General features: G+C 40.1%; 1 protein-coding gene and 1 non-coding gene across 2 annotated transcripts; one reads left to right on the forward strand and one right to left on the reverse strand.

Annotated features, from left to right (window-relative positions):
* Positions 1-11,239: 11,239 nt before the first annotated feature.
* On the forward strand, positions 11,240-11,313 carry TRNAR-UCG. The gene has a single exon. It is a non-coding gene; the product is annotated as a tRNA-Arg (tRNA).
* Positions 11,314-11,430: 117 nt separating this feature from the next.
* LOC116200732 (MAR-binding filament-like protein 1-1) lies at positions 11,431-15,019 on the reverse strand. Its single transcript, XM_031531598.1, has 4 exons — positions 14,530-15,019; positions 13,701-13,744; positions 13,463-13,603; positions 11,431-13,356 (listed from the first exon to the last, which is right to left on the reverse strand). Exons 1-4 carry the CDS (start codon positions 14,801-14,803, stop codon positions 11,605-11,607), a joined length of 2,211 nt encoding a protein of 736 aa, XP_031387458.1. The 5' UTR covers positions 14,804-15,019; the 3' UTR covers positions 11,431-11,604.
* Between the last annotated feature and the right edge of the window lie 7,871 nt (positions 15,020-22,890).

Raw genomic sequence — 22,890 nt, forward strand, 5'->3', positions numbered from 1 at the left:
CCCGCAAAATTTCACATCCTTCGGCGGTGCATCGCGATCCTCATCTGTTGGCGTGATCAGAGCGAGAACTGAGATACATCTAAAGAGAGATCAGTCAGGCACGCGTGTTTGTACATAAATTTCGGTTTGGTAATAAGTTCTAAGTGAAGCCTCATGCGTCGGTAATGAGGGTGAGTGAAGTCCTCCTCCATGCTCGATTACTTCCTCAGTCCGAGTGAACCGCCAATACTTCGAGAGTGGTTTTCTTTATATTTTATTCCATGATGTCGTGGCCAACTAGACGATCATTAGGTATTTGATCAGTGTATAAAAAGACTATGGTGTGTTCTAATACAATTAGTTGGGCAAACTATCGATGAGAAGTAAAAGGAGATAAATCCTTCATTCGAAAAGAAAAGAAAAATCCATAGATTAATATACGACTTGGGTATCACCGCTTATCAGTTTAAGTTTTTAAGTGGAAATAGGTCTGAGCCAGTATAAGTCTATTGAATTTTCAATTATTATGACACATTTTATTAAATTCAGTACTACTATATATCTTTTTGCAATAATCTGATACGGTTTCCGCCCTGTATGCCAAGCTCGAAGATGATACAAGAAAATTGGATTAATATAATTAATTAAGCTGTCATAAGTAATATTGTGTGCGATCATCCAGTCCCGGATCTTTCAATAACATATGGAATTATATTCCCCTGTAATATTATACACTTAACATGCCACGAATCTAAGCACATATTATCTTCATACATGCTTTGGTCGTCATCATAATGATTTCATCGAGTTTCCAAACCAGGCCTCAAATCATCATAGATGAAAAGTCAAACACTTGTTCTCGTTATTGACCTGACTGTTCGGGTGCACAACTTTGTAAACTAGAGCCCGTAAATTAATCGCGGGATCGGCTCCACGAGAAATGTATCGAAACCTCTTGGTATCATTACACGTACATGAAACATGCACGTATGTTTGCCTACCCATATATTAGAAAATAAAATTGAAGAATTGCGTGCGTTTAGTCGATTCACCAGTCTTTTAGGTGAAAAGAACGTGCAAGCAATTGAGAGGGAGACGACAAAACTTTTTGTTTTTCTTTTATAAGAGGAACAACTTCGCACGGTGTTTGAAAATAATTCTCATCTCTTACCATGGATGAACAATTTGTTCCTTTCTATCAATTTCTTTATGGCTGGGGCATTTCCACATCTCAAGTGGTTTTGCTTCCATACATCTTTATCCCCAATTGATGACTAATCGGTCCAATTAGTCTTCTACTAACGAAAATTGAAATGAGGACCTTTAATTTCGTCGAGAGCATGTACTATTATATTGAACCTCTGTTTTTCAATTAAATAATAATAATAAAGAAAATTTAGGAAATATTTTAACGCGAACACGACCAAAATAATTATTCTCTGCAACCTCAGCGTTAGCCGAACCGTGGAGGGTTCATTCGGGTGTGGAGCTAGTTGATCCTACTGTAGTTCGAGCACTCATCTTGGGACAGAGGCTGGTGCTCCTCTTCGTGCTCTTCTATCATAAGTCAAGGAGTCCATTCTGAGGAATCGAGAGATTATTGCTACACTTGGATTGTGATTGCGAGGAGAGCTATTTCGCTTCAGCTGGGAGTTCGCGCTCTTCGTTTGATTCGTAACGGTTTAGATCATCTTTTATAAGGCACGTTAATTATTGAGAATCTCCATACCTTGTTCCTGTTCATTTTCATATTTTGTACGGGGCGTTAGGCCTCTTTCGTCACCGAGAAAAAATAACCCGTCCACCTCATAAATTATAAAGCTCGAGAAATTTTGCCTCATGAAGTTTTTGACATATTCACTCCCACAATTATTGCAAAAATAAAATCTACTCCCTCAATTACTAGAAATTATAGCATAAGTCATCCGGCATGTCACCGTCTCTTTGGCATAGCACCGTCTTAGGAAATTAAGAATGATATATTTTTCAATGAAAAATCATATTTTGAAATTTAAGGGAAAAAGAAATTGAGAGAGCTACATATAAGGAGAGTGTAAAGAGAGTTAAAAGTGATGAGCCTCGTTGATGGACACCACCACCCCGTGACCCTACCGAGGTTAGTTGTTGGCAACCTAGGGCAAGCAGGTGGTGGCTACTGGCGATGATTCCACCCTTCAGAGATCGAGATTCTAAAGGCCATGGGTTGTAGATCTTGATCCCTGAGAGGAGGAGCCCCCATCAGCGACCACCACTCTCAAGGCGGACGTTGCCAGGGCCTTATGAGGCAGCCGAACCATTTCATATGAAGGGTGGTGGCTGCTAGTGAAGACCCCATTCCTCAATCTCGAGATTGAGATCCCAAAGTAACCATTTCTTGTAGGGCTTCTTCCCCTCCCCCCCTATTTTGGGGAGACTGGGGAGCCGCCTCCTCAAGAGGTGTGTCAGCACCCCATTTTGGCTCACCAGTTCAGGCAATGCTTATCCACATCAATTCAGGCTATGACTTGAGTATCGATGCAGAAGAATGCTCGACGGAGTGGCAAATTGATATTCATTCTCAAGTCAACAGAAACAGGCATATGATTCATGCACATGACAAAAGAACATATAGAATCATCCAGCAACATACAGAGCAAACAGAGACCTTAAACAACATCCAAACCGGTGTTTTCAAAATACGTCGCCAATAGTGCTATTTCCTGCTGGTTCGCTCAACCATTAGAAAATATCCAATATTGGACTCCAAAAATCCCTAGCGGTGCCAAACAGATGAAAAGTATTTTCAAACACATTTCGCAGATCATCTGCTCTATACATAATAATTTTCTGTATACAGAGAACTTTTCAGTGGGAGTTCAAAAACACAGTTCACCAGAGAAAAGTTAATGCCCGATGTCAGATGCAATCATATTCAACAATTATACAGAGCATGAGCATTGTTTCAAATTGTTCTTCGAAAGTCACGCAGACACCTCGAACGACTCCCGAGTGGCAGAACAAGCATACCCCTTAACGGAAAATCATATCCGGAGACTGCTCTGACAGAACATCGACAATCCAAGTTAGCCATCCATTGCTCTAAAAACTACAGCGGACATACGCAAATGGGCAAATCATACTGCAATATCCCTTTCAGTTTCCCAAGTGACCTCCGAATGGCAGAAAAGACCATTTTCAATCGAAATTCATAACCGAGTGTCCATTTTACGAAAATTTGACGTCAGATGGTTGGTCAATCCAGTGCCGCTTATCCCAAGGCTCAATGTGAAATCCTCAGACGGAATCTCACAACCCATCTAGGCCCTCAGAACAATGCTTTTAGGGTCTTAGATGCACTTTTTCAATCCTTCGGAGTTCGTTCTCAACGAACAGAGATCGCAGCGATCTCCGAATCATCCAAGCAACTTAGAAAGCATTCTGAGAAATCCGGATTCGGACTCCTAGGACGTCTTTGGCTTCACATTTTCAATATCGGCTTATTGGTCAAATTTGCAGTATGATTGACAATGCACATCAAAATGACAAATGCGGAATGCAGATACGAGATATGCATTCAGAAACGACTAACTTTGCTCTGATCGCCTGAAATGAGCAAAACCGGCTTCCGAGCCCAAAAACCACACGAACATTTCTTTAAACAAAATGGGTGATTTCGGGCTCATTTAAACTGTTTCGCACGCACATTGACAATTCGACGTTCGTCTGAGCCATGAACCTCGAACGCGCGATCAATCGAGACTCGAACTTTGTCCCGAACTTCCCTCATGACCCGTGGGACCCACGGATCAACCCTAGTCTTCTCTTTCCCTTCATGGCCGAATTCTCTAAAGGGGCAAGGCAACTTGCATTTGTCTTCCTCTTCAAATATCTTTCAATCAACCAAGATCACACTCCATCTTCATCAATGCTTTCATCTCTTCTCCATTAATGCAATGGATGAGGATTGAGCTTGATATTTCCTTAATAAATTCGGATCCCCTAATCTATGCCCCTTAATTGCACTTTTCTTTCACTAATTGCACTTAAGCATAGCCTATATATACTTTCTAAGTCATTAACTTAATCACAACTCACTTCACACCATCTCTCAAGCTTTCTCGCTCTTGAAATACTCTCAAGAACTCAAGCAAACCGCAGCTCAGCAAGAACAAGCAAAACCAAGCAAAAACTGGGCAAAGTCTTAAGTCGGAAACCATCCTGACTTAAATCCAAACTTCACAAAACTTCATATCCCACATGTTTTCGACCCCCTCTATTCATTTAAGAGCTTAGATTTTAAGTTTGAAGCCTCTAATCCATCGGAACAGCCATCACAGAACTGAACCCAGAAAACCCTATTCTCTGGTCAAAAATGGCAACCCGGGTTTCAAGCCTTTCCAAACCGGTTTGAGCTGCCAAAACCCATCAAACACTTCCCCACACAACCCGAGGATATCAAGGAGTCAAGAAATCGAAGAAAAACCCGTTGGTTTTATCCTGGCACGAAGAAACAACCCGACTGCCCAGTCGGGTCACATTTTCTGTCTGACTTGCGGTTTTTCTTGCAAATCGGGTCGATCCGAGACCCTTTACGCCAAATGACCACTACCATCACCTCCGGAGGTAAGTTAGGAGTCGGGAGCAGTTGACCTTGCATCAAAATTCCATCGGGATCCACCGTGGTGAATTCCGACCCGACAACTGCCCAGTCGGGCCAACTTCCAGGACACACTCTATTTTCCATGATCTTTGCAGGACTATACGGGTCGGCCTGATAACTCTAGGAGCAAACGACCATAACGATCACCTAGAGGGGTCCCTTGGCTACCCAAGGCCGCTGACCTTGTCTCAAAATTTTATCGGGAGCCTCCGTGGTGACGTCCGACCCCACTTGTGCCAGTCGGGTCTGTTCAGTGTTCCAACTAGGTTTGTTTGCGCTTTCGAGTCTGCTCAACGAAAAACAGCCCAAAAACTGACTTACCAACGATCCAACCCGACTTCCAACAATCCCATCCCGCATCCCAGGACTAGGTATGACCATTTCCGACTTAGAGGAACTAGGACTTTTACATTTTTGTTGTGTTTACGGAGTTATAAGTTGATTTTATGCACGTTTTACTTCCAAGTTTTAATTTTTATGCAATTTCAATGTTATATCATGCATGTTTATTATCGTTTAACGTGCTAATATGTCGGGAAATGTTTAAATCAAAGTTGAGGAAACCATATCGACCCGGAAAAGCCAAGATAGCTCTCGGATTAACCTCTTGGAAAGGTAATCGAGGGTGCTCTTGACCTTTTCTGGTCAAGACCGGTTTCCTTGCCCCTATTTAAGTTGTTTCCCGAATCTTTATGTTTTTCCGCATCCATGGAGCCAGCATTGTTTTATCGATTCCATAAATAACGTGTTTGTACATGTTTGTATGTTTGAATGCGTTTTTCAAACTCATGGCAATACCGACTTTGTTAAATACGTATTATTTACCGTGTTTAACGTTTGAGCATGTGAGAAATAGTCGAAATTGGGTTAAAGAGAACGCTTGAAACCCGAAACAAGTCAAGGAAATCCACTGCTATTCCCAAGAGGAAAGAGCCGAGAGTTCTTTGACCTTATTCGGGTTAAGAACGGTCTCTTTACCTCGATAAAATTCATTTCTCAGATTTTGTGCAAATTGTAAATTTCAATATTGTCGCAAATCCCGCATGCTAACAACTTTAAAATATTATTTTTAAAGCAAAATGCATGGGTTCATGTATCGGTGACTCTTTTGGGGTCATTTGGGTTCCGAGGGTATTTTGGTCATTTTGACCAAATTATCCTCGACTTTCCTGGACCCGTTTTGGTCACCATGTCATGAATTGTTTTCATTAAATTAAGCTTTTCGGGTACTCGGACTTCATTCAGTGAATCAATTCATGATCTATCTAATTGTCCGTAACCCGCACATTTACTGCATTCGGCATTTTAATTTTAAGTTGTAAATTCACAAACGGGTTAATCGGGACGTTCACATGATGAAACCCACTTGGCACTGATAAGTTTGCATGAATTGGTAATTAACTAATAACTCACGTCGATGAATGCGTTAATGCCTTTTTCAAAACTTGCCCATTTCAAAACCCGAAACGCACAGTCCGATGTAGCACGAATGTCTAGAAAGGACTTGTGTATCTCAACTTGAGTTTTTACCTGATTTCAAGTAACTCGGTTCAGGATACAAAAGATCTTTTTAAATCACTTCCGGTTAGATCGACCAGTTCTTTGACTTTTTCGGGGTTCTTGCACAACCTTGGAAAATCCAGGGAATTGGTTGACACCTGCTACAGGCCGAGGTGGCCCGCACTACGATGTTTCCCTTTTCTGAAAATAATTTTCAAATAAAGGGCAGAACTGTCTTTTCACAACCTAACGACACCCATAGGGTTAGCTTGATAGAAACACTACGGTATCAGGATAAGAATAGGCTACCTGTTCAGGTACAGGTTCATCTACAAAGCCTTTTCTTATCCACTGATGAGTTTCTGTTATCCTATCGTAGACTCGGGTAACTAGAACGATTACCTCTATCACAAAACATGCAAAATGCTTATTAACCTTCACTCGACCTAACCAAACACTAGATAATGGTTAGGGGAACTCTAGGTTCCAAATCTAGAGTCAAAACACGAGTTTCGCTAATTCAATGGTAATTCAGTGTCACAATACGGAACAATTTTTAAAACAATCCACACACAAAGAACTTGACTACAGACATCATGTCTGTCAGGTCCTTGAAACAAAGCTGAATGCAAAATGTTTTACACGTGTTTGCTTGTTTAGCATATAGCATTTGCTTGCAAAATGCTCATGGGTTAATAATTTGTTAATCTACGTAAACTCGACAATAACAAACACATTGTCTGCAATTCACATTGTTGTTTGTTACTTTTCTGCTCTTGTCTGTCCATGCGAATCGAGCCCGACCCATAGGACACATCGCACTTAGGGTCCAACGCCCTATTCACTGAGAACTCAGTTGAATTTCAATTTTTTCCCTGAACTCACGGTTAGTCGGAGCGGAATAATAACCGAACTCGAATCGACTGGGATTCAATCATTTGTAATTTGTATTTATTATTTTTGAGAGCATTGTAAGGATTTATTTTGTACATTCATTCTATAAGAATCCCAGTCGGTGAGCGAACGATCCGAGAGTCGAATCAATCAAATCGGTCCAGTGCTTGCCTAAACAAGAGTAATCCCAAGATCTCATGATTCCGGTTCACGCAGGAATTCAAACATCATAGTTTGATTAACTGTAACGCAAGATTGTGAACCGATTCCCCGACACACGGGTCTACATCTCTCTCGACTTCTCAACCGACATCGTTTAGTTCACCTAATTTCCGGTGTCAAAACGTGTATGCCGAGCGCAACCTAATTCACGCGGTAAATAAAAACAGCAAGCCTAGCAAACCAGGGTACCGAAAGGGCGTGCAGGATATAGGCCCGCACGTAACGTGAACCACCGAACTCGGACTTTCCGATTCCGCACAGATCAATACCTTAGCAAAACTATGTGTTTCACACCCCTAGACCCGGGTAACTTATAAGCCCTCGACTTTCGAGTCGTAAAATGATAAGTGACGACTCCTTCTCACGCGTGTCCGTCACGCATCCCCGGGAAGGTGGACACTCCCAAGCCGTGCAATCTAAAAGCAAGCATGCGGTCCCCGACGAGAGTCCACACTCGGGTCCGTGCAAGGTGGACCGAATTCATTGTCTTCTTCCATCTTCAAATGGGGGCTCCTCTACTCTTTTCTTCTCTCTGACGGAACCAAGCATAAGCCTCTTTAATTTAAACTAAAGAAACATGAGCTTATTTGAAAACTTAGCATCAAGTCATAGGCAGTTAAAGAGTAAAACAACCCTATTTCATAGAGTTATCAACCTACTCTAATTATTAATTGATGAAATATAAATCGCATTATGTTTGTTTTTGATCGTCTATTTTTTTGGTTGTGGTTCTAAACTACCTTCGAACCAATATATTAGGGAAATGCCTTTTGTAATAACCTTTAGATATAATGTTATCACCGTGCACAAATATAATGAAGATAGTGGATAAGCGAAATGTGTTGGAAGTGTCGATTTGACGGAACACTGTTCAAATTATAAATCAATGAATGATACATACATATATATACGGTTCGTTTAAGTACAATAAAAATAAACTCAGTCTAATTAAGTCAAAAAACAAGTTTTCTGAACGAAAAAAAGTTAGGAGACATTCGAGCTTGACTTCGTCGGAATTGGACAGTCTTGGTAGAGCATGTTTGTAAGGAAGGTAATAAATGTACGGATTGGTTAGCCAACCATGCGCTGATACTCCCTATTGGTGTGCGTAGACTTAGCGCCTGTCCTCATGGGGCTCGATCTTGTTCTCTTTGGAGATATTGTAGGGGCCACCATGCCTTGCCTTTCTATTCGTTAACCTTCTAATGCATTTGGGCTTTCACCCGTATTTTCACCCCAAAAAAAAAATCTCTATATGCTTTCATCTCAAAGTATATCTTGATGATATATATATATATATAATACAAAAGAAAAATTTATTAAGATTTTCATAACATATAAAATACTAATTAAGCACTTTTGCAGTTATTCAACTTGGTTAACAATTAAGCTGCTCAATTGGCGTTAGCAAATTTAAGAACGCAAGACAACAAAGTCGATGTTAGAATTTTTTACGAAATTAAAAGTTAGGCCTCACGGTTTAGGTTTTTTAGGTCTTTGATCAATCCATCGTTGATTAGGAATATAATTACTGCCGAAGGATGAAATAGATCTTTTTAGCTAGCACACCTGACTAAGAAATAGATGATGAGCAAGATGTGCAAAAGTTCGATACAAAAGTAGGTTGGCGCTTAACACAATTGACAATCCGTCGTTGATTAGGAATATAATTACTGCTGAAGGATGAAATAGATCTTTAGCTAGCACACCCGACTAAGAAATAGATGATGGGCAAGATGTGCAAAAGTTCGATACAACAGTAGGCTGGCACTTAATACAATCGACAAGCCATCGTTGATTAGGAATATAATTACTGCCGAAGGATGAAATAGATCTTTAGCTGGCACACCCAACTAAGAAATAGATGATGAGCAAGATGTACAAAAGTTCGATACAACAGTAGGCTGGCGCTTAATACAATCGACTGACTGAATGACATGAATACTCAAAGGTAATAAACTAATTAGTTACATAAGCATAAAAAGCTCAGTAAGTTATGCACAGTTGGCTTAGGAACTGTTGGGACGGTTTCTCTCCTATATGGAGAATGGTGAGAGCGAGTGTTAGAGGTAATACCACATGGAAAAGTTGAGAGGAAATCCATAAGTTTATAAGAGATAATGATCTAACAACACATTAGCTTAAGTTTTTGAGTTGTGGATAGACCCGAGTCCGAAGTAGGCATGTGGATTTTTCCTAACAAGTGGTATCAGAACTCAAGGTAATGATTCTAGGGAAGCCCACACCACAACAGGCCTTAATGTGGAACTCATGGCTAGTGAAGGTCCTAACAATTGGTATCCGAGTCCGGAAGTAGGAGCCCGGCTCGAAGTTAATTGTGTCCAGTATGTTGCTTACCGTCGTATCACAAGGATTACGACGAAATCCTCCACATAGTCGAGAAGGGGGAGAATTGTTGGGACGGTTTCTCTCCTATATGGAAAATGGTGATAGCCGATGTTGGAGGTAATCCCACATGGAAAAGTTAAGAGGAAATCTATAGGTTTATAAGAGACAATGGTCTAACAACACATTGGCTTAAGCTTTTGAGTTACAGATGGACCCGAGTCCGAAGTAGGCCTGTCGATTCCTAACAAGAGATCGAATAGCTCGGTGTTAAAACATCTTTCCTGCATGGTGACTTGGAGGAAGAAATATATATGGAGCAACCTAAAGGATTCCGAGTTAAAGGTAATGAGCATTTGGTGTGCAGGCTGATGACGAGCTTGTATGGGCTTAAGCAAGTATCTCGGTAGTGGTACAAAAAGTTTGACTCTTTCATGTTGAGCCATGGCTACACACAGACCACTTCAGATTATCATGGTGATTTTATCATTTTACTGTTATATGTGGATGATATATTGCTTGTTGGTCATGATATGAGCAAGACTGTAGAGTTGAAGAAAGAGCTCAGCAAGTCCTTTGCCATGAATGATTTGGGACTAGCGAAGCAGATCCTTGGGATACATATTTCTCGTGACAGAAGCTGATCCTTGGGATGCATATTTCTCGTGACAGATCAAGTGAAAAACTTTGGCTTTCTCAAGAGAAGTATATCGAGAAGATTTTAGATCGGTTCAACATGGGTAATACTAAACCAGTTTCATCACCACTTGCTTCTCATTTTAAACTTAGCTCGAAGCAATGTCCTACAAGTGAGAAGGAGAAAGAAGAGATGAAAAAGTCCCTTACTCATCAGCTGTAGAGAGTTTGATGTATGCCATGGTCTGTACAAGACCAGATATCGCTCATTCTATTGGTGTAATTAGTCGTTTTCTCTCCAATTCAGGGAAAGAACATTGGAATGCGGTTAAGTGGATCCTGAGGTATCTCAGAGGAACTTCCAAGGTGTGTTTGCACTTTGGTATGGGTAAGCCGGAGTTAGTGGGATACACGGATACGGATATGACAGGAGATATCGTTTCCTGAAAATCCACTTCGGGATACTTGATGACGGCTGCTGTCAAAATTTTGTTTCAATCGGAGTTCGTTTGACGTCCCCATCGAGATTTGATCTCCAGCTGCGCATTGCCCTCTATACCCGAATTTTAGCTCTATTTCTGCAGCTTTTCTATACTGCGGATCAGCACCTGTTTTGCTGCCTCTGTGCTGAAAAATAAACCCTAACAAAAATGGGTCATTGGGCCTACCAAAACCCGATAAAAGCCCAATACGATTTGAACCCAACTTCCTCCAAATTGGAAGGATACCCAACATGAGCTTATCATCCATGCTAAGTCGGTCAAGCAAATAGGCTGACATCAGAAGATATGTTGGCAGAACATGGCCATTTAGGAGATCTCAAGTAAGATTCAAACTCACATGTGCAAGTGCCATACATCAGTTTTCATGTCGACCGATCTCCAGCTTCTATAATCAAATGTGAGGTGCCCATCAAAAACAAAATATTTGAATTCCCACACTCGTTTTGTTCTCCTCCAATCGTTACAGACTCAAATTAACATTACAGTCAATATCATAAATCACGAAGATATGACATCAACAGACCGCATAGCGCAGTGGATTAGCGCGTCTGACTTCGGATCAGAAGGTCGTGGGTTCGACTCCCACTGTGGTCGTTTTTATTTATTATTTTTATTTTTTGGGGTCTATGAGCCAACAAAACCATTATACAGACTTCTCCTCGCTTTGACTGACAATTAATTTCACAATATTTTGTTCCGCTTCAACTTATCGAGATTCCACCGCAAATTTATTTGGTATACCAAGCAAAGCAATGAAGAATCAGAATATACATATCGATAATTAGTTCCCATACCTCGACGACATATGTCTACAGATAGTATTATCAGAAAATCACTCGGGCCAGAAAGCCTTTCAATGAGACCCGATATTCATGTCTCCCTCTCTCACTGTGAGTTAGAATTTCTTCTCCTTCTCCCTCCATTCCTCCTACCAGTAGTAGCACTGACCGTCACATTCTCTACTCGTTGGTCTTGCTCTTTCTCAACCTTCTGGTCGTCCCCACTGTCCTTAGGCTTCGGTGAGGGAGAGGGAGCACTCTTCATCTCGCTCCTCAGCCGCAGGATCTCCCCCTTGGCGGCCATGAGCTCCTCCTCAAGCTTCTTCGACCTCTTCCCTAGCCCCTCCCTCTCCTTGCCGAGCCTCATCACAAGGTTATGAGCATCCTCGAGATTCTCCCTCGCCTCCTTAGCCACATTCTTCTGCTCCGAGAGAGTCTTGTAGAGCACCTCTCGCTCGTTCTCAAGGCTTGACACCTGGGAATACGCCTTATCGAGGTCCCCCGAGAGAACCAAAGCATTCCGGTTCATCTCATCGAGGGATCTTGTGGCTTCCTCGAGCTGCATCTCGAGGGATTTCCGAGACTCCTTGTCTTTCGAGAGCTGCTTCTCCAGTGCCTGGAGCTCCTTGTTCAGAGTGGAGACTATCTTCTTCTCTTCTTGCAAATCGTTGGCTGCAGATTCTGCCTTCTTGTAGACTTCGATGAGTTCTTTCTGAAGGTTATCGCGATTTTCTGCCAAAGATGTGAGCTCTTGAGACACCTTTTGGAGCTCATCCACTGTTTTTCTGTAAAGTTCCTCTGCTGAAGCAACCTGTGTCTTTAACACATCTTTGCTCTTTTTCACCTCATCGAGGCTCCTCTGCATTGCCTCTATCTCTTTGGAGTACTCTTCTTTAATTCTTGAAATTTGGGCCTCGAGCTCAGAGGTCGTGACTTTCGATTGCTTTAGCTGCTTTCCAAGCTCTGAAGCTTCAGTTTTCGAAGTTGTGAGTAATTCCCGTGTCACATTAAGCTCTTGTTTAAAATCTTTCACATAGCCTATCTCAATTTCCAACTGCTTCTTCAGATTTTCTCTTTCGTCTGTCAAATCAGAAATTGCCGCTCGATTTTCTGTAACCTCTCTCCTAGCAAGTATGAGCTTTTCATTAAGCTGGTGGAGTTCGTCTTCTCTTTCCTTCAGAAACTTAGAATCTAACTCTGCACGTTTCTCTGAAGATAACTTCAGCTCATTATACTCTCTCTCAGAAGCCTCCAGTGTACCCCTAATACCATCTCTCTCAACCTCCAGAGAACTAATTCTAGCATTCAGTTCACTGATCAGAGAGCTCTTTGACTGTAATTCACTCTGAGTTTTGCCAAGTTCATTCTTCAGAACTTCAACCTCTGGCCGCTCTTTTGCTAAATCGGACTTAGCTTGCTCGTAACTAAAGTTCAAGTTCTTCAACTCTAACTCCTTTTCCGCATAATTGGAGCTGAGTATTTGAATATTATCTTCTTTTTCCTTGAGTTCCGCACTCAGCAAATTCACCCGTTCTTGCAAGACTTCGATCGTGCTAAGCTTCTCCTTCAAATTTTCTTCAAGAATCTTCTTGTCTTCATCAGACTTCGAAAGCTTGGCTTGAAGGGCATCAAATTGAATTCTCAGATCCTCGGCTGATCTTTTCTCACTCTTCAGCTCCTGTCCTAAACCTGAAATTGTCGCATTCGCCGAATTTAGCTGGTTCAGTAGTGACTGTTGCTCTTCCTTAGCTTTCTTGACAAGTTTATTTCGTTCTTCCTGTTCCTTTGTCAATTTCGACTCATAGCTCTTTTCAAGTGAAACAACTGAAGCTTCTTTTTCTTTCAATCTGTTTTCCATCTGCACTTTTAACCAGCATAAGTGGTTAACTCAAAAACTCTAATGCATCATTATTCATCTCAGCTATATTCTTACAGAACATCTTCTATAGTGCCAAATAACTCACTGATTCTATTTCTGCCTCGGTAGCTTCCTTCTCCTTCCGACCCAGAGCATAAAGAGCACCAAGGACTCCCGAACTGAATACTCCGACTCCATTCAGGAGAGACAGGAAAGGATTCGGTGAAGCTTCTTGACTCAATGCTTCCTAAATGTGCCAGAACCATGCAGATCAGGAAAAGTGACAAGTTCCTATTGAAACTGATAAAGGACAAACAATCTGCAGATCAAGTAGAGATGTGAACCTCTGCCTCTGAAATATCTGCCACGGTCTTCAGCTCGCTTTCCTCTGGAACAGAATGAAAAGATTACAACGTTGGACAGAAGAAGAGACCAGGGATGTTTAATTATAAGACACATGATGAGCAGAATGGTCCGAGTTGTTCGGGGAATGATCCAACAGAACAGCCTAATAGAACAAAGACAGTTGCAGCAACAACGCAAGCTAAAAGAGATTCAAATTACATAGCACTAACATTGTGCGGCAGGAGATCGCAGCATCTTCAATATTCAAGCAACCAGGTTAAGCACCCAAAATAAAAATTAGAAAGGAAAAAAAGGAATTTCCACTTTTAGCCGGCACCGAGTAGTTCCTTATATGCTTACGTACCCTTCTCAAACTTCTTTAATTTGGATTCGTGTCGACTTCTCAAAACTCGACAACCAAGTTAGATTAACAAGACTCGGGCATCATGGGGCTTACATTAACGAAGATCTCTTCAATCGGAATATGCAGCTTCATTAATGATTCAGCGATCGCAAAGCAGGCCATTCCACAATTATCTTTTTCGAATGAAAATTTATTCTATCAAGTCAACCCCAAATCTGCTGTTCTTGTTTCTTCAGAATGAACCTTTGCAGCAATGTCAAGAAAGAGAAACTAACGAAGGACTCTTTTAATGGATTTCCTGCTCAAACAATCGACAAGAACAACCCCGTTCGAGTTCAATAACTAAAGTAGCAGGGCAAGCATCGAAACAAGAACCAATGGCCACCATCACCCGACAGTAAAGCAACACATTTTCACCAATTCTGCAAGAGAAACGGGAAAGACCAGAGAGTATCGGAGCTCACTCGTCTCAGGGGCTTGGAGAGCTTTGGCCCCAAGCTGCAGCTGCAAGAAGGGAAGAACCGAGACGCCGACAAATAGGACGGGTCTCCGGCGGCAAGAGACGGGGTCGGTTGAATCTTCCCTGCGCAGAGAAGCCGTCGCCGCGTTCCGTCTCTTGCTCTGTGCGTTTCTCAAGTACAAGTACACGGGCTGACAGCAAGAAGAAGAAGGAGAAGAAGAGGAGGCGATGAAGGGAGAGTGGTAGGAGGTGGGCTGCAAATAGCAGTAGCCCACCATTGCCAAACAACTTCTCCTCCTCCTTCTGCCCCTCCTTTATTTGTGGGTAGAGAGGGAAAGAGAGATAAGGCGAGGCACTGAGAAGCAGAGACTCCGCCTTGATTTGCTTCTCTCTTCTGTTCTTTCTCTCCGCCTCCGCTCTGCGATCACTCACTCACTCTCTCTCTCTCTCACTATTCTATCCCTCTGTCCCTTCAGTTCAGTTTCTCAGATTCCCTCTCCCCGTCATTAGTCATCGCCTCGCTCCTCAATCAGCTGAGTTGACACCTTTACCCCCGACGGACTGCTGTAATAACCGTCGAAAGGCCTTCTCACTCTCCATGGGAGATGACTTGTTGGAAGGGAAAGGCACAAATTCATTCTTCCCCCCCTCTGGTATTTGCTATTTACGACTTATCCCTAAACTTTGGGCTTGTTATTCTTATTATTACTATTAGACCACGTTTGGTCCCGCGATAATAGATGGGATAGGATTTTTTAGGAGTGATCGGTTCCAGATATCCGGTATTTTTCATAATACCCGGACCCTACCCTGTAAGGGGATAGGTTCCAAGATTTTGGAATCGGACCCTATCATGTTGAATCATGGAATCGGAATCTGTATTATACCACGGGTTCCGGATACCCTGTTGGAACCTGTAAATTTTTTTCTCTCACTAAATAAAGTCGAAAATGTCACATACATAATCAATAATCACGCCAAATAGAATATCAACAAAATTTAAATTAATCCACAATAATGAAATAATAATATGTCTCATCAATCCATCGACAAAATTGAACATTCATAATACAATCTCACACAACAAAGTGTCTATATTCTGATTCATTAGAAGAGGTAGTAACTTTACTCTTTCCTCTCTTTTTTTTTAATAAATAACCGGTTCCGGGTACCCTTTAGGCAAGAACCGAAACCGGAATCGATTTTCACAAGTTCCTAATTTTAATACCCGGAACCTACCCTATTTTCAATATAAACTACCCGGACTCTACCCGTTAGGGTAGTTTCCAACGATATACCCGATACCCGTGCACACCCCTAGGATTTCTCATATCCCAAATTCATATTTGGTTATAAAAAGATAAGGTTTGGATTAGAGATTCGTTGAGATATTATATTAATGATCTAATCTCAATTAGGGGATGATTTAAGTGTGGACAAGAATAAAACCTTATGCGAAAAGACATGAATGCCCTTACTTCTGTTTTGCATTTACAAAATATTGCCATCATTTTTGTTTTTTGTCGTGAAACTGAAGAAGGAAGAGGGGTGATAGGGGCCAAACACTTGGGCCGCCAGCAAGCTCGCCTGGGGGCGATGGTTGCCGGCGTTGGACCCCCACTGCCCTAGTATCGTCTCTTTTTCTCTCTTCACTCGAAAAGAGAAAGAGGTAAATCGGGGTTGTGGTTCCAGCCATCACAGCCTCGATCAAGGTCACCGACAATCTCGATGATCATCGATGACCTTGATTGAGGCTATATTGGCCGGAATTGAGCTTCAGAAACCTTGATCTACCTCTTTCTCTCTATTCAAAGAGAGACATGATCCTAGGACAATGTGGGGCTTGATGCCGGCCACCACCGCTCTAAGCGAGCTTGCCTGGGCGATGGTCGAGGACATCGAGCCACCACCGCCTCTATACCTTGGCCCTATTCACTTCTTCAAGTAATTTTTTTTTCTAAATTTTGAAATTATTTTTATTTAAAAAATTCAAAAAAAATATTAAACTAAAGGATATAGGGGTCATTTGTCTAGCTAGTTATCCCCATCCCATGCCATGCAATGACTCAAACACTTGGTTAGGATATTGAGAAGTGGGGTAACACTTGATTAGGTTAATGTAAACTTATTTAAAATCCCATCCTTATCTTAAACTTGATAACGAAACGAAACCTGAGTCCTTCTGCATACACTAGGTACATATGCAATGATATATCTGCGGCTATTTTCATAACTCAAAATGTAATCACGGCTAGAGTCTTGTGTAATAAGAAATCAAAGGGAGAAAGAGGGAAATAGGAAAGGTGAAAGGTGAAGGTCCAATCTACTTAATCATTGAATCAAAAACCACTTAATGATTAAGTCAATTTTTATTACTTACTCATTATGTAGATTTTGACTTAATAATTAAGTAGATTAGCCTCTCATCTTTCCTCTTTTCATTTTTTATTATAACTAACTGGTAACTAAGTTTTAAAGACTTATTTAATTAAGTGGTTATTAAACACACGGTTTCACTCTCTTTTCTAATTTGGTTATCTAGGTGGAATTGAATTCTAAACTTGTAATTTCTATGGACGTGATTTTTTCTCTTGATTCCAATGAATTCATACCTTATCAATTTGCAGTAATCGGGGAAAGTGTTTTATCATTATTGAAGTTGTTTTGAATCTTGAAATTTATTTTATTAGGAATTTTATTGTTCAAGTTTATCGTCCTACGTTGTGAAAACCTATATAATTTTGATATTTAAACTTGTATCATCCATAGATTCACAAACCTAATTTATAGGAGTCTTCATCGAACTTATGGTAACTCTTGAATTTGATAATTGTGATAGAGAAAGACTATTTATTCAGATATAATTTTTTCTGATAAAGAGAGAAAATTAATGGATGGATTTCAAATAGGACTAATTTTGCTTGTCAGCCAACACATTAAAAGGGTGAATTAATGTTGAGAATAGCCCTACTTTATTGTTATTGTAATTAAAAATTAATGGTATAAAACGTTCCAATAAAACCAATGATCAGATAGGTTTATTTGTATTTGTATAATACTTATAGAGAGGATAGTATGCAACTTTGAGGGAAGAGACTGGAAAGAAAAATATGCATTAGATATGAAACTATGACGGAATATATAATACATGGCATTCATGTGATTTTGTGCTGACCTGGATCTCTTTTTGTGTCTTTGTGAAGAGTAAGATAAGCCGGGTCTCTCTCTTTATATATATATATATATATATATATATATATATCTAAATTTCTCAAAATTAGAGTCAGCTGAGAGCCTAGAGGGAGAATAAAAAAAGAAAAATAGCAATTCAATTAGAGGTTGTTTGGATTGATGTAAAGTTCGAAGATTTCCGAGAATCCTTGAACTTTACTTTCTAAAATACAATGTTTGGTAGGAAAGTGTTTCTCGGGAAAATGGCTTCACGGGTTTCCTTCCTTAAAAAAAGCTCTCGGGTCAAGGGAAAAATTTTCCCATCCTCACACATGGTATTCTTCAAGAGACCACTAGCGTTGTCATCCTTAAATTTTTCCAAAACCACCAGTTATCCCAAAAAAAACAATTGCCTGTGAATCAGTCTCCACATTTCAATTATGTTTTACACCTAGATCTCAGCGTTAATTGGCTAGACGGAAATCTTATGTGGCCAGTGATTTGGCACTAACAACGTTAAAAAATTAATTTTTTATTCCCTTGCACATAGCTGAGGCAAAACGGCTTCGTTTACTCACTCTCCCATACCCAACATCAATCGTTTTTTTATTCCCCAACAATTAGAAAACGACATCGTTTGCCAATCTCAACTTCTTAATCCCTAATTCCCAAATTTGTGCAATCAGAAACCCTAACCCTCGAATCTTGACATTGAAGAGCGGGGGAGAAAAGGATTGCTATCCCAAATTAGAGATGATCATGAGCTGCTACTCTCAATCACAGTGTCAATGTTGTAATCGAGGTCGTGGGTGTGATGATTTTGCTATTAATTTGACCTTCCACCCAATGAGCACAAGCTAGAGCAATTCGAGCATCTCTAATGATCAAGGAATCTTCCGTCACTGCGAGCGAAGAGTTCTGAGAATTACTTCTAGAACAAAATTGAATCATGGAAGGGCATTTTATAGATGCCCACTGTGGAGGAACAACACATTAAGCTGTGACTATTTTTTTTTTTGGAGGATCAATTAAGCTTCTCAAATGAGAGGTTGATTGGTCAGCTTAGGAGGAGGAATGTTACTAACGAGAGAGAGCCGAAGGGGCTTAGAGTTCTATGTTTGATTTTGTCAAATGTTTAGCTATGAAATTATAGAATTAGTTTGAGTCTGGTCTTTTGGCAATGGTGGAGATGGTGGTATGTTGTGTTAAAGCAATTATCTAAGGATTGGTGGTAATGATGGTCTGTTAGTTGATGAAATGGATTGATCGTTATGCAGGGGGTCAGAAGTAGATAATGCTTCTTAGCTGCAATTTTATATATTGAAATGATGGTGGTGATGATGGTCTGTCAGTTTGATTATGTAGACATGCAATTTTATGTAATGAAGTTTGGATTATCATTTGTCCAATATCATTGTCATTGGTTTATCTATTAGGTGGTAATGAAGTTTGGCTTTGGCATCATGTGTATAAATGGCCAAACATTTGGCATGAACTTAACTTGGCAAATTATTAACTTAGCAATACTTAAGTTGGGAAATGACAAACTAATTGACATACCAACCGACCAAAATGATAAATAGATAGAGAAACAACAAAATAGAGTAGCAATTGTCAGATATTGAAAGATGCTAATAGAAGTGTTCAAAATGGTCAGATAACCATTTACAAGATCACAAAATGAGGCACTAAGTGATCTAAAAGTGACCATCTAACCATCATATAGTGGCACTTTCACCTAGTAATAGATGGTGACCTATACAAAAGCAGACCCTCTTGTCACCATAATCTTATTCTAATACCAAGTTCAATGTTAAAATCGTGAACTAAGTCCAGTAAGATCTGTCCAGCTTTCATATACCACAAAAACTATGTTGCTATTGATATCCACATCATAATATGTAATCTATACCAAAAAGTAACTTAGGCTGTTCATTCACTTCATCCTTCTACTTCTTATTTCTCTAAGTTTCTTTGTTGCATGACTCTTGAGTTGGTATGTGCTACTTCGAGCTCGATGAGGACTGTTGAGCTTATTTGGTTGTCATACTCCTTATTACCTTTGAATCTAGCAGGAGTGTTTGGTATGTAACACAATTTTCTCTCCTCCTTTGAAATGGTGTAGCTTTCAGTCTAATAGCACCAATTGGAATAGATGTTGATGCTGGAAGAGCATTGGTGCTAGGGACTAGGGGGTCCTTGGCATTACTATTGGGACATGAGAAGTCCTTGGCAGTGGAAAATGGGCCTTCAGTTGTTGTTGTAGGGCAATAGCAATTATTGGAAGCCTGCATTGGGGGCCTTACTGCAGCTCTACTGGTAAAGCTAGAAGACCTTTGACCTACATTTGGATGGCCCATCTGATGTGGAGGTGGTAGATAAGTTATGTTTGCCTGCAATTGTCAATTACAGCATATCAGAATATGCAATAACATTACATGTTCAATTAATCTAAACCTCTACAATATACTAAAAAATCAGTTACACTAAATGTTGAGCATTCACTGTAGGAGTTGGTATGAAAACTGGTATGTACTATAATGGTTACCCTATACTCCAAGTATGAATGGTTGGAGTTGGTCTTCAGATCTCACTAGTCCGCAATCATAAATGCAATTTTGGCCTTAAATAAACAATGTAACAACAATCTAATTAGCAAAAATAACATGATAGAAGCCACAAAAACCTATTGTGACTGCACCATTGGCTTTGTAGCAACTCCATCATGTCCTTGTGCTTGGCCTGATCCAGCCACAAATTTGCCATGTCCAAAAAAAATGTTATGTATAACTTAATCCATCTTATCCATCTATCGAAGTAGTAAGTCACTCTTATACCTTATTCTTTCTTTGCTTCTTCTATTTGTCCATCGTGCCAATACATGAAGTCATATTTTGGCCTTTCTCTCCACACTTAGAGTATGTGGTGGCTTTGTACTTCCTCTTGGCCTTGAAATGATTAGGTGGCACATCATTTTGCTTATTTCCTTTTTGTTTAGGTCTACTACCACCCTTGCTACACTGTGGTGGTAGGATTGGATCATATCCAGTCTTGTCCAATGAATTTGCCCTCTCATTGGTCGAAGGAATGGTCTATAAATACATTTCCATGCATCATGTGAGTAGTATGCATGACCAAACCTTTCATGTTGTAATCCATTATGGGATATACAAGCCAATGCATGACTACAAGGAATACCACACAGACTTCACTCCCTGCAAGAACAACTAAACTCAATCGAGTTCACTACATACTTCTCATTTGGCCTAAAAGTGTGCAGCATTTGAAATATTGCCCCATCTACCCACATTGGATGCCACATGTTAGCATGCGTCTTGGCCTCCTCAAGCCTGTTCTGAACTGCATGAGTGATTGGTCCATTGTATCTTTTAATCTCCCTCCTTGATTTTTTTCATTGCATCAAGTATTGCATGATGTCATGATGATCGACTTCCCACTGATCTTAACTATTGTTGCATTGAATTTTTTAGATATATTATTCATCAACACATCATTCTTTGATGCAGTACTCAATGTTGTTTTGGTCCAATGCTTTGCATCAATATTCTTCAGGGAAAACCATGCTTCTTCATTCAAGTTCTTAACGTTCTTTAAATTCCAGTTAAACTTAGTCATTACGTTTGACTTGGCATAAGTCCACAACAGACCTGTCAGTTCCTTATTTCTCCAGTGGCTCCACAAATTGGCCTCCAAATGCTTCACCCAAAACTTATGTTTGGTTCCTAGAAAGAGCTCTTGCATTTCTAGCAATAGACCCTACAATCACAAATATATACATATATTTGTTTAGATCATAGATATAATAGCATGTTAATATCAAAATGTATAAAACAAATAAGTATAAGTACATTTTGCCTGTCATAAATGAATTCGTAACCATGCTCACAAGAATATCCTATGTCCTTAAATAATGTTGTTAAGAACCACTTCCATGTCTCTTTTGACTCGAGCTCGACCACTGCATATGCAATGCCGGAGAATGAGTTGTTTGGATCTTGAGTAACTGCTGTCGGGGTAGTGCCTCCATAATATCCTTTGAGAAAACATCCATCAAGACCTATCAGGGGTCTAGAAGCACCTATTGTCCCACTCTTGCAAGATTAGAATCATACATAAAATTTATCAAACCTAGCAAGAGCATGCTCATCTATCCTCTCAACACTTAATCCTATTGTTGTCCCAGGGTCACTTCTCCTGAGCTCTGCACAATAAACTCACACTACAATATATTGCTCCTTCTCAAAACCTTCTACCACCTCCCAAGCCATAGCAAATGATCTATAGAGTTTCATCTCAACCAACTGAACATGATAATCAGTAGCATGTATTTTCAAGCATCTCTGGATATCATAGTTAGGTGAAGCCTCAAAGCATCCACTAACTTCTTCCCAACCAATTTCCTATTTGTTAAAGGATTCCTCAAGATCCTGCTACAACTATGGATGGGTTTGTAAGTCTTTATTTGGAAATCCCCAAAGGCTCACACTATGAACAATACATCTCCCACTCATAATACTCTTGAACACAATGTGCTCTACATCTAATCATTCTTTACAAATATAAGAACCCTCCCAAGATATATATTGTAGTTCATGACAGCTTATTTAAACTGTTTTAGGGTTGAAAAGACCATTTCCAGCTCGAAATGGACCATACCAAATGGTGTTCCATTAATAAAATATGCAGGCATATTATCATTCTCTTCATCATCGCTCATTCTAATGCCATGAAATTCATCTTCTTCCTCAACCCTGTCAACTTTTTCCTCAGTCCTTTCAACTCTTTCCTGAGCCTTGTCAATTATTGCTATATCATCATTCACTGAGTTAATCGAAATACCAGAATGTGCCCTCCATTTTGACTTTCTCTGCCTTGATGATTATGTAGTATCACTTTCAATCCTATCTGTAAAATTAATGGTTTGTGCCAAGAATTCCTCATCGTCATTTTAATTAGCATGCTCATCTGCTGTAGGTTCATATGAAGGATCATCGGATCCATCTTCATCACCATAATCATCTCTATCATCACTACCAAATCCAATCTCATCAAATTCAATAAACTGATCACTATCTTTAGCTATTATCTTAATTAAATAAAGCATCAAATCAGAGAAATGGGTATGGTAACAAATTATCTATTTTTAATAAAATAAACAACTGCCATTAAACCC

This window comes from Punica granatum, chromosome 3 (genome assembly GCF_007655135.1).
Source record: "Punica granatum isolate Tunisia-2019 chromosome 3, ASM765513v2, whole genome shotgun sequence".
In the NCBI taxonomy this organism is placed as follows: Eukaryota; Viridiplantae; Streptophyta; class Magnoliopsida; order Myrtales; family Lythraceae; genus Punica; species Punica granatum.